Genomic DNA, 12,864 nt, shown 5'->3' with positions numbered 1-12,864 from the left:
TTCATTTATCTGGGTTCTAATCTTACTTCCTTATGCTCCAAGAAGCAGCCCACAGTTACTCGTTCCAGTGCTGAGTCTGAGTATTGCTCCCTTACTTATAGGTGTGCTGAGGCCACTTAGATTTGTTAGGTTTGCAATTGGTACTCATTGTATAGCTATATTCGCTTTACTAATCAACTGGTTGATCTTTTCATCAAGGCTCTTCATCAACCTCGTCATGGGCTCCTTTGTTCCAAACTTGTTAGACCAAGCACATTCAGTTTCCGGTGCTGGGGCGGGGGGAGGTGTTAGCACTAGCTCAACTCAATCAATCCGAAATCATGTTTATAATTATTGCCTGTATTATAGGAATGTCATTTTAACTAGTGTAGGATTATTACCTAAATAGGAATTTATGTAACCCTATATATTGTAATATTTTGCACCAATCAATATAAGAGTCATATTTCTACTATCCACATGGACGGAATTATAGGGTGATGATTTCCGTTCTTTTGCCAAAAATTGATCGGTATGGAAATAGATGTATACCCAAGAAAAATAGTTTCCAACAACTAAAAAAAAAAAAAATTCACTAAAGCTATAGCGGCACCATACGGCGCCGTCTTGAGTAACTTTCTCCATTTCTCTAGTCATTACTTTAATATGTTGATTTTTGTCATTGAATTAATTACTATTTTATTTTAAAAAGAAATAGCTCAAAAATCTTAAAATATCTTTAAAAAGTTTAAGAACTAGTTTGGAAACTACTTTTTAATGATTGAAGGTTTTTTTTAGAGAAAAATATCCAAAAGTACTAGAAGTGCATCCTACAAGCATTAAGTAATTGACGTGCATCTTGCAAGAATTATCATGTACCTGAAAATGTTCTTACAAAAAACACTTCAAGTGATTTTCCAATATTAAGAATTAGTTTAAAATAAATATTTTCTTTAAAACCGTTTTCATTCGTTTAAAATACTCTCAAACAAAACCAGGATAAGAATCATCGTATCACCATTGAAACGCTCCCCCGCGGCTGTCTTCCCCTACGCACTAGGTAAGCACCACCACCACCAACTCCCGCCCCATAACTAAAACCTCCCATCTAGACACGCCCCGGCCCCATCACGTCGTTCAGTCCGGCAGTACTACCCTTGATACACACACCAACGACCAAACTACCGCAAGTCTCACCGAAAATCCAATCTGAGTTCAGACTCTCCCCTCCCACTAACACCATATCAAAATTCTGGCAGGCAAAGCAAAAGGGTTTCAAAGTCAGTCTTCTATTTCGCGATAGTCCCTGGACAGCAAACTCCACGGCTCCGCTTCCCTTTCTGCAACATCGGGCTCGTTCCGTGCCTCGTTTGTTTGGACTTGTTTTACTGTATTTCGTCAACAGTTACTATCAGCAGCTAGGGCGGACGGAATTTCATCATTCGCCTTGACGGAATTTGAGGGTGGCGATGATTGTTTGAGGGTGACAATTTCCATTCTTTTGCCAAAATTGATCGGTATGAATGTGTACCCAAGAAAAGTAGTTTCCCAACAACTCAAAAAACGTAAGCAAAGCTCTGTAGGCAGCATACGGCGCGTCTTAGGTAACTTCCTCCCTTCCCCAATCCGATTGACATGGCAACTGCCACTTTACCCACTTCCCCCAAAAATAACCAAACCCATCTGTATTTACTCTTTTTACCACAATAATCACTCCAGCTAGGATTTCTCATGCGAAAATAAAAAAACTTGGAAACCAACTGGGCAGAAAGATCGGTAGCCGCTTACAAAATACGGTCCAGCTTGGAGTCTGAGTACCTCAATACTCTCTGCCCACCCAGCTCTTCCTTTTCAAATCATAGGTATATATATTTTCAGGTTTGCCACTTCCTCCCAACCACCACGTACAACAGAAACTCATCTCTTTTTTTTTTTTTTTTGTTTCTCTTGTAATTTTTTGGTTCCTTCTCCCACCACCGCCACCCGCCGCCGCCTCCTCGGTCTCTCTGCCCCTCTCTTTCTCCTTTCATACTAGAGCATACTACAGCCCCAGAATCCCAAAAGGATTAAAAGGTTGCAGTAAATACCATCAGAAAGGAGGAGAGGGGCCTCTGTGATGCCCTAATACCGCTATACATCCAAAAAATTACGAAGAAAAGAAACAAATACAAATACCATACCCCAAATAAAAGCCAAAATTACCGTCATATGTGATCGGATAGGGGTCCCACAAAAAAGTGCATAATTGCGTAAAGTTTTTGTTATCTTTTGTGTCTGGGTGTGATATTGACTCTGCTGGGCCAACCAGAGTCTCCGTGGTGCGTTTGCTGATTGTGATTTGACAATGACACCCAACAGCAACGACAGCATCAATATCAATGGCGGTTCAGTGCTACAGAGCCAGGGACTGCCGGAGTCCAGAGGAGGCGACGGAGGTGGTGTGCTCGTGGTGGAGGGAAGCAAAGGTCTGAAGAAAGGGCCGTGGACGGCCGCTGAAGACCAGGTTTTGGTGGAGTACGTGAGGAAGCACGGCGAGGGAAATTGGAACTCGGTGCAGAGGAACTCCGGCCTCAACCGGTGCGGCAAGAGCTGCCGCCTCCGGTGGGCCAACCATCTTCGCCCCAATTTGAAGAAAGGCTGCTTCTCCCCCGACGAGGAAAGGCTTATTCTTGAGCTGCACGCCAAATACGGCAACAAATGGGCTCGCATGGCTTCTCAGGTACCTACTAATTACAAAATGCTTTTGGAAAAAGTAACTTTTATTTTTCATCATTTCATCTTTTCGCCTGATTTCATTTCTGGGTTTTCGATTTTTGGTGTTGCAAATAAAACCCATGTTTTTGTTTTTTCCAAAAAAGAAACAAAATGCAGGAATTTGGCTGCTTCTTTTCTTCCTTCCCCTGCTTTTAAAAAAGCCGTTTTTTTTTTCTTTTCTGCAATTGCTTTCTGTTATGAAACAAAAATTCAATTAATTTTGCTTTTGGTTTTTAGTTACCTGGACGAACGGACAACGAGATAAAGAACTACTGGAACACAAGGGTGAAGAGGAGGCAACGCCAAGGATTACCATTATACCCCCATGACATCAAGCAATCCCAGTATTCCTATTCCCATTCCCATTCCCCACCCACTTCTCTAACCATACCCAACGGAGTACTAAACCCACCCACCACCCCCACCCAAAACTCCCTCAACCCCAACACCGATAATTCCCCATCCCCAACATTTTGCTTCCAAATCCAAAGCCCTACCCAAACCCACCACCACCCCCACATCCCTCCGCTCTCCCCAACTCCTCCGTCTCTCTCTCCTCTCTCCTCCCCTCACCAACCCAAACCCACTTCTGCCACTTCCGTCCCCCTCTTTGACCCTACCGCAACCGCCTCCACCCCCTCCTTTACCTTCCACCGTCCCGCCCCCATCCTCGGCGCCCCGCTCAGCCACAAACGCTACCGTGACTCTGTTGGATATTCCCCGCCGATATCGCCCGCCCCGCAACGGAATACTTCGATTCTGCGAACTAGTTCGATGCCTGACATCGCCTCCTTTCAATTGACAGCTGCTGGCACTAGCACGATGCCCGACATGTCTTCCTTTCAGTTCCCGAGAACTTTCAACAACCCTTTCCCGCCAATGTCGCGGACACAGTTCGAGTACTCCGATGGCTTGTTGTCGCCTTCCGGCTCAGTTTATTCAGTCAAGTCGGAGCTCCCTTCAAACCAAGTTTCCCAAACGCACTCCGAGGTTACCATTGAAGCCAAGGTAAGCTCGACAGTGGCGGCGGTTTCAGCGGCCGATGAGAATAATGGGCTACTGGAAGACTTGTTACAAGAGGCTGAGGCATTAGCTTGCGGTGGCAGCGGCGGTGGTGGAAACAATAATTCACGGGTGAGAGGAAATGGGATGTTGGGTTCGTTTGATGAGAAGCAAGTGTCGGATGGTTATCGCCGGTGGCTGCAATCCACAACCTCGATGGGTAGCTCATTATTCGGTGAATTATATTTTTAGTTTTTATTAATTAATTTCTGTTGCTTTTAAATTCCCTGGTTAATTGTGTGCATGCAAATCAATTTGTCAGACAAATCTGCGCTGTTCAAGCTGTGATTTTTTACTTCTTTCATCTTCTGATTTAAATTTTTTCCTAATTCTAATTTAAGAGCTTGTGGTGAATGATCAACTAAACTAGGACATAATAATTAAAGGAACTCTTAAGTAACATTGTTTCAGATTATTATTAATATTATGGTTTAATGGTAGAATATTGACCCTGCTTCTAGATTATTCTGAACTTCTTTATCTATAAGGTTTATGCGCCTCTGAGAGTTCAGAACGAGGAAGTCTGAGATTACAGCTTGTCTTATGCTCATCCCATTATTACCTATTTGCCCAACCTAGTTCTCTTTCTCCCTTTCTCTTCCCTAGGAATCAGTTTTTCTTTCTCAACTTGTTTGTTGATTAATCTGCTTATCATAAATAATTGACATTTTTTCGCTCTATCTACATGCAGAAGCAAAACCCATCCATGATGATCACCTGAATTCAATGCCTGAAGACTTGTCAAAGCTGTTCAGCTTCATCCCTTCAACTGAGCCGGTCTCTGATTGGTATAGTGACAGCGGAGAACTCTCCAATGGTCACTCTTCCGGCGTGACAGATACCGGTTTGGATTTTGACATGCAGCATATGGCTTCATTGTTCCCTTTTACTGCCACAGGAGAGCATGGGAAAGCCTCTAGCTCTTGGGATAACTTGCCTGGGATTTGCTGAGGATGGTTCCATCCATATACACAACAAAATAGTATATATAATTATATATTATAGAGAGTGAAATAAAAGCTCTGATGGCTTAATTAAAAGAGATTGTATTTTTTTTAAAATTCATTTTCCTTGATGGTGTTTGTTTTCATCATGGTTGTCACTGTCTTCAGGCTTTCCAGACCTGGTACTGTAATGTTAATTTATATCTATGTAGAGAGCCGAGCTTTACTGATAGATAACAGTATTCTACATTTTTTTTCTTCTGATAGAAGGATGTCTCTCCTCTAAATTCTCTCCCCTCCTCTCTCCTCATCTCTCACTTTTCTCTGTCTTTTTTTCTGTATAAAAAAATCAATACAAGATGACGTAACTTAATATGAGCATTCAAATAGGAGATGATTGGAGGGCAGAGATGTGACAAGTTATGATTATAATTTTAATTCAGTTTCGAAGATAAATTAAGGATTGCATTTAAACGAAATTAGGTTGCCAATATGCTTTAATGTTTTACCAAATTGGAAGTTAGCTTCTAAGTCTGACTAAGATTTGGCACCTATTTGAGAGGGTTTTACCTGTACTCACCTCACTGGAAAACAGGACTGGATTTTTGGGTCCGCCCCTCCTCTCGTTGGAAAATAAGGCCAGGAGCATGTAGCCGCCCCTCTCGTTAGTCTGAAAACCTATAAGAATGTTCTGCAACTTTTGCTGCTGCCATGGATGGACACACATTATGGAAAGAGTAGGAAGTTGCCCATCCGGCTCCCCAAAAACCCCTTCACCGAAGCCCATTTTACCCACCCAAACTGCCTGAAACCACCTTGTGAGGAAGGGCAAAACCTGAGTAGAAGAAGCAATATTATAAAACAAATCCTAGCAAACGATGTTGTTTGGCTGAGCACTTAAAGTGGACGATGACGTTTTATTCAAATAGAACAAATCCTTTGACATTTATGGCCCACACGTCATTTGAACCCCAAGCACCTCTAATTAATTTTTCATTCTGGTTTTTTTTTTTTAATTTTTTTTTCCCGAACTAGGTATACTTATCTATTTTTTATATAAAAATTAGGGTAAAGTACAAAAAACTACCTCAACTATTGGGGTCACGACAGTTTCATACCTCATCTTTTGAAATTGACAATGTCATACCGCATCTTACGAATTTGTGACAATGTCATACCTCCGTCAAATTTTCTGTTAGTTTTTCTGTTAAATGCTGACTTGGCAAGAGACGGGGACCACTTTCTATTAAGAAATTAATAAAATATTATTAAAAACTAAAAAAAATATTTAATATTTTTTAAATATTAAAATAATAAATAAAAGTAAAATTAAAAAAAAAAGGGTAAAGTACAAAAAACTATCTCAACTATTGGGGTCACGACAGTTTCATATCTTATCTTTTGAAATTGACAATGTCATACCGCATCTTACGAATTTGTGATAATATCATACCTTCGTCAATTTTTCTGTTAAGTATTGACATGGCTTGATTCGGGACATACTTTCTATTAAAAAATTATTAAAAACTAAAAAACAATTATTTAATATTTTTTAAATATTAAAATAATAATAAAAAGCAGAGGAAAAAAAAAGAAAACCATCAGTTCGTCCCTCCCCTCCCCCTCCCCCTCCTCTCTCTTCTCCCCATCTTCATTTTCTTCCCCCCACTTGCAAACCCAAAAAAATAAAAAAAAATAAAAAATTTTGAAAACCTAACAACCCCCTGTGGAAGAACAAGAAGGAGAAGGAGGAGGAGGAGGAAGAAGAAGAAGAGGAAAAAAAGGAGGAAGGAAAAAAAAAAAAATTCGCCCCTGTCGGCGCGGAAGAAGAAGAAGGGAGAAGGAGAAGAAGGAAGAAGAGGAAGAAAAGGAGGAGAGGAAGAAAAAAAAAAATTTGAAAACCTATCAACACCCTCCCTGCGGAAGAAGAAGAAGGAAAAGGAGGAAGAAGAAGAAGAAGAAGAGGAAAAAAAGGAGGAGGGAGATTTTTTTTTTTTTAAACCATCAACTCCCCTGCGGAAGAAGAAGAAGAAGAAGAAGAAGAAGAAGAGGAAAAAAAGAAGGAAAAAAAAAATTTGGAAAACCCATCAAACCCCAAATCCACCACTTTGATCCATTCTCCACATCCTCTTCCGCACCCATCCTCCACCTTCTCTGCTCACCCATCTTCCCGCCGACGGGATCTGGGGGTTTTTTTTTTTTTTTTTTTTCTGGGTTGCAGGAGGGAGAAGAGTGTGGGTGGGTGTGGGTGTGGGTGTGGGTGTGGGGAAATTGAGTGTGGGTGTGGGGGGAAGACAAATTGGATTTTTTTTTGTTGGGATTTGCAGGTGGGGGAAGAAGATGAGATGGGGAGAGGAGAGAGGAGGGAGGAGGGGGGAGGGGAGGGACGAAATGAGGGGTTTTTTTTTTCTTCTGCTTTTTATTATTATTTTAATATTTAAAAAAAATTAAATAATTGTTTTTTAGTTTTTAATAATTTTTTAATAGAAAGTAGGTCCCAAATCAAGCCACATCAGCACTTAATAGAAAAACTAATAGAAAAATTGATGGAGGTATGACATTGTCACAAATTCGTAAGATGCGGTATGACATTGTCAATTTTAAAATATGAGGTATGAAATTATCGTGACCCCAATAGTTGCGGTAGTTTTTTGTACTTTACCCTTTTTTTTTAATTTTACTTTTATTTATTATTTTAATATTTAAAAAATATTAAATATTTTTTTTAGTTTTTAATAATATTTTAATAGAAAGTGGTCCCCATCTCTTGCCACGTCAGCATTTAACAGAAAAACTAACAGAAAAATTGACGGAGGTATGACATTGTCACAAATTCGTAAGATGCGGTATGACATTGTCAATTTTAAAAGTTGAGGTATGAAACTGTCATAACCCCAATAATTAAGGTAGTTTTTTGTAATTTACCCTAAAAATTTTATCATACTTATATAAAAATAATAACTATGCACATTGTTTGACTACTATAATACCTACAGTTTGTAAGCAGTGTTTTGCATTAGTTGTTTAATTGATATAGAAGTAGCGTAATATGCTTTTTATCTATTTTGTTTCTATTGTACAAGTATGTAATGCGTAACAATACTATAAGAAATAGTGTTTAAATCCTCCTTCAAATATTCCAGGTACAACAGATAGTCCTTCTTTGAATATTTTTGGATAGTCTTTCTTCGAATATTTTGGTTACTCCAAATTCTCCTTTGAGTATTCTAGATAGTTACGAACAATATTAATATTGTATATTATGTACAAAGATTTGGTTGTCTATATTTTTTATGAACCTTTTATGCTTTTAAATTTCGCCCTTCCTGCTGAAAATTCCTAGCTTCGCCACTGCTCGTGAGGAGAACATCGAAAGCTGTTCCGATTTGTGATCATCAACACGTAATGCAACCCATTACTAGTTTTGATATATAGTGATTTAGTACGTGAAATCTTCTGTGCGACGGGTTATGAAGTGCTTGAAGACCCATTTGACTTAATCCAGAAAGTCATGTTTGAAGTTTGCACATTTCATTAGCTTACAATAAAACCGCTATTGTGATAACAAATTTTCGTTGTCTTCAGGTTTAGTAAAATTGTACCTACAAAGTAAGTAAATACCCTTGATCAACGGTTAAATCCATGCATGCCCACAAAGTGAGAGGAGGGGTTTGGCCAATGGATCTTTGATGCTTAAGTCAGTTTCTTTAAAAAAAAAATTAAAAAAAAAAAAAAAGTTTAGCACTTAATTGCGTAGCAAAAACTTATCAGAATTTGATGAATAAATTGTATGGTAGTTGGGGTAAGGGACTAGATGGATTGAATTGAAACTAGATGGATTGAATCGAAGGCTACTATTGAATTTGTAAGGGAGAAAGAACAGAAGTTCGTTAAAAGCAAAAGAAGAGAAAGTGAGGAAAGTGAGAGATGCTTATGGGGAGAACGGCGAAACATTACAACCGTTGAATTCGAAGTCATAAAGTCATGTCTCTCGAGATCACATGCCTAAATCTAAAATGACTCCCCTACCAAACGACAACTAAGCAGCCAGACCAACATGTGTAAAGAATTCTGAACAACATCTAATTTACTTTGAAAAGTATGATCCTAGGGTAACTATCCATCTTCAAGGGTATCAGCCTTTACGAATCATAGTTAGGGGCATTTGCGATACAATGAATATTCACTAGTTAAAGTAAGGCAGAGCGGAATATGAGCACCTTCATAGTCTAGTCATGGACTAAACGACTCCAATCGGGCTGGCGTCATAAATGGACCAGCGGTGTCACCACACCCAGCTGGACTCCAGAATGGTAAACAAGGCCTGCAAGTCTTGTCAAGAGTGACCAGCTTGTTCCGCAAGTAATCGAAACATGGTCTAATTATGGATCAAATTGGTTTTCTATATTCTTAGAGATTCCTACAATCTAGGGATTGACATATGCCACGAAGTAATCACAATTATAGTGGACAATAATATATTATGCTAGATATTTTCTAGGATTCTCCCAGTTTTATGTGGATTCACTATCCTAGAGGACTTTCTCTCGATCAGTATAAATACACTCATTTACGGTTCATCAAAGGTATGCAGATAGCATGCATTCTGCGTTGTATATTGTTTTATTTCTCCCTTACCTACTGCTTGAATTCTAAAACCCTTTTACTCACTTGATTGTCAAAGATCTCTTGGCCAGTACCCCATTAGTGCTTGAGAATTCACAGTTGTTTGTTCTTTCTTGTAGGTGGCCCATCAAGCACTCCTCATCTGACTGCTGTGCGGAAATTTGGTTCCACCATAGGCCACCTTCTAAAGATAAAAAGATGTTACAAATATACATTTCAAGGTATTTGATGCTCTAATAAAGATGTCCTTTTTAGAGAAAAATAACAAAAATTAACCTTGTAAAAAAAAAAAAAAGATAACTAGTATAAAAGTTATGAGAATATAGTAAATTAAACAAAAAATATGTAATGACCCGTCCCCAATTTTACGTTTTTTATAATTTTAATAAGTGAATGTACGAAAATGCCCTTCGAGGTAAATGCGTTGATTTTGTTTGACCGCCTTATCGTGTCACGTAAGAATCATTTTCTTGGTGTATTTGGGTAGTACTCGTTGCTACGAACACGTGGGCCCAAACGGAATGTAATTTGGAGTTGTAATGAAGATTCTATAAAACTTTAAACGTTGAGGGCATTTTAGTAATTTTCCATCTGAAGCACACGTTGTATCTGGAGTAGTGTGACCCATAGATTGGTCCCTAATCTTCTGGAACTCTCCTTCGCTTCTTTCTCTCACTCTCTCTTGGCTCTCTTTCTTCCTGTGGAAACCAAACCAGCACCAATCATTTTTCCAGCGAATTAGACACTGAAAACATCATAATCATGGCCCTAGAACCCTTGGAATTGTGAATCCGTAGTTGGGTTTTGAGAATTTTTGTCGCCAAAGGCAAGTTAGAATTCGCGTTTTGGAGTTATAGGTTTCCCTTCTGTTTTAGATAATTTTCAGCCATATTTTAAACTCTAAACAGGTATAGATCGATTCTTCTCGTTGATTAGATAAATTTTCATGTTTAGATAGTGTGATTTGGTTGAAAAATGAGCAAGCTATAACGATTTAAGGTTTGCCCAGTTTCCGACGACCTCTGGGACTTTCGAGGCATTGTTCGGGCAAAACATGGCGAGATAGCCATCGTGCAAGGTATCTCTTCCTCTCGTCGAAAACTATGATTTCCATTTTGAATTACTTGATTTTGTGGAGTATTGACAAAGTTATGGACGTTGAAATTTTGCCCAGAAATTCCGACGATTTACCAGTTTTCTGACGGACAGCCGTCTTTCAGGCCATTTTTTGGCCACCTCCGGCCACCATTTGGACTCCAAGTACTTTGTTCTACACTTCTCCAACTTCGATTTGGTATATTATGGGTTGAATTTGGTTGAAAAACAAGTGAGATATGGAGTCCTAAAAATTGCCCTAGAAATCTGCAAAATCTGCAGAATCCAGCGAAGTTCCATTAAGGTTCGCCACTTGATTAAAATAGTAATTGACGATCCGACCATTGGATCATCACCAAACTCTAATACTTATAGTACGTAATATTTGAGGACCATAGGAACTGATGCGATAATTACTTGACACTCAAATTAAACCCTCGTTTGACAATTGTAGTAAAATGGATAAGTGAGGGATCGTTCTAGACCGGGGATTAGGAGGGCTTGCTAAAACCTTCTAAATTGACTTAAGAACGTAAAAACAATATAAAACACTAAACTAGACTCAAAGAATGCAAAACTAAAATTTAAAACATTAAGACAAACCAAAAGACTCAAAACTAATTTTGGACGAATTTAAGATTATGGCTTGATTCAAAATACTTTAAAACATAAACTAAACAGATTCTAAGCACTAAAGAACAAGAAAGTAAAGGGGGGGGGAAAGTTTTGATTTGACAAAAATTGAAATAACAAAACAAGTTAATAAACTAAGCGGAATGTAAATATGAATTTGTGATGGAATGAATGGAATGAAGGCTAGCTAAGGGGTTCTTCTCCACACATGTTATACTTGCATACAAGATTGATTCTCAGTTGGTCTTTCGATAAATTATGAAACTCAACACTTCGGATTAATTAGGTCCGCTTAAATTAACCGTCAAGTTTTCCTTAAGTTAATGAATTGGATGGGTTTGCGCAACGCAATTCACAACATTCTCCAAAAGTCCTTTACGTGAACAGCACAATAAGGATACAATCAAAGATCATTAAGTATTATGAAAACTATAAGTGTTGACGAGGCATTCGTTACTATGATGAGCATGAAACTCGTGCCAAGAATTCATTTAACGCGATTGTTTATAAGCAACCTCCACTACTTGTGAATATAAGTTCATAACGATTAGGTGAAAATCACTTATATTCTAGCGTCATATTTATGCATGAAAATTAAGCGCGCATTCTTAATAAACATTCATAAATAAGTTATCAATCAAACGGTTAAACAAATTGAATCCACAACTTATGAAATTCCAACGAAAGTTAATCAATTCATATTGCAAATATAAACATAGTTTCGAATCACCCCCTAGCTAAAGGGGGATTAGTTCCTCATACCTTTGAAATCAAAGAAACACCTAAACATTCCAACAACTCAAAACTTGAATTGTATGAACGTTTAAGCACTCTTCTCTTCCATTCCTTATACGTACAAAACAAAGAGAATTAAAATGAAACTTTGAAATCAAAGAAACACCTAAACATTCCAACAACTCAAACTTGAATTGTATGAACGTTTAGGCACTCTTCTCTTCCTCGTTGTTGTAGCACAAGGTTTAAGGATAGGTTGGTTGGGGGGATGGAAGTGTGGAATGGAGTGGAAATGGAGAAGATGGAGAAGGGGAAGTGTTTGTGTATTACAATGGAAAATGAGATGATTTGGTGAATGGAATGAATGGGTATTTATAGGAAGAGAATGGGTGTTAATGGATGTTTGTTTAAGGTATTTGGTGGATGGGAAAAGGTGTGGATGGTGGGAATTATGGTGGATGGATGGTTTAGTGGATGTAATTTAGGGTTTATTTAGGTGAATGTGGATGCATGGTTTAGTGGATGTAAAGGATAATGGGATGGTGTGGAATTAAAAGCTAAAAAAAATGGGATAATGGGCATTTAAGTGTGAATGGAATGGTGGGATGCACTAATGGAAATTATGGAATGGAATGGTGGGATGCACTAATGGAAATTATGGAATGGAATGGTGGGATGCACTAATTAGGAGGAAGAATTAGGGTGAAGGGCTTAATGCATGGATTTGGGCCAATTAGGGTGAAGGGCTTAATGCATGGATTTGGGCCTAAAATGCCCCCCCTTGCATGGCAAGGGAAAGGACTTGGGCTAAAGCCCACGGCAATTGCTCTAAAATGGGCTAAGGTTAGGGTTTAGCTGCGGCATAGGCTTAGGGTCCACAAAGAGTTAGGGTTTAGGTCATCTAAAAGCCCAAAGCCAAGAATAGAAACTCACGACAATGGAAACCTCCAAGAATAGAAACTTTCAACTTTAGAAACTTTGGTTGCCAATTCCGACTTCCTTGCTCTTCACTTTCATTTCTTCATTTCTTAAGCTC

The 12,864-nt window shown here is 38.7% G+C and overlaps 1 protein-coding gene across 1 annotated transcript; it reads left to right on the top strand.

Annotated features, from left to right (window-relative positions):
• The first annotated feature begins 2,272 nt into the window (after window positions 1–2,272).
• Window positions 2,273–4,967, top strand: LOC125468449 (transcription factor MYB101-like). The gene is made up of 3 exons (XM_048564215.1): window positions 2,273–2,698; window positions 2,971–3,970; window positions 4,487–4,967. Exons 1-3 carry the CDS (start codon window positions 2,324–2,326, stop codon window positions 4,744–4,746), a joined length of 1,635 nt encoding a protein of 544 aa, XP_048420172.1. The 5' UTR covers window positions 2,273–2,323; the 3' UTR covers window positions 4,747–4,967.
• The last annotated feature ends 7,897 nt before the right edge of the window (window positions 4,968–12,864 follow it).

This window comes from the organism of the source record quoted next, unplaced genomic scaffold, assembly GCF_019419815.1.
Source record: "Pyrus x bretschneideri cultivar Hongxiangsu unplaced genomic scaffold, Pyrus_bretschneideri_v1 Contig38, whole genome shotgun sequence".
In the NCBI taxonomy this organism is placed as follows: domain Eukaryota; kingdom Viridiplantae; phylum Streptophyta; class Magnoliopsida; order Rosales; family Rosaceae; genus Pyrus; species Pyrus x bretschneideri.
Note: the sequence above shows the minus strand (reverse complement) of the source record. Positions and strands in the feature narration are given on the sequence as shown.

Coding starts and splice junctions, on each gene's coding strand:
- LOC125468449 (XM_048564215.1), top strand. CDS start 2,324: ATGACACCCAACAGCAACGACAGCATCAATATCAATGGCGGTTCAGTG. Junction 2,699..2,970: donor GGGCTCGCATGGCTTCTCAG/GTACCTACTAAT, acceptor TTTGGTTTTTAG/TTACCTGGACGAACGGACAA. Junction 3,971..4,486: donor GATGGGTAGCTCATTATTCG/GTGAATTATATT, acceptor ATCTACATGCAG/AAGCAAAACCCATCCATGAT.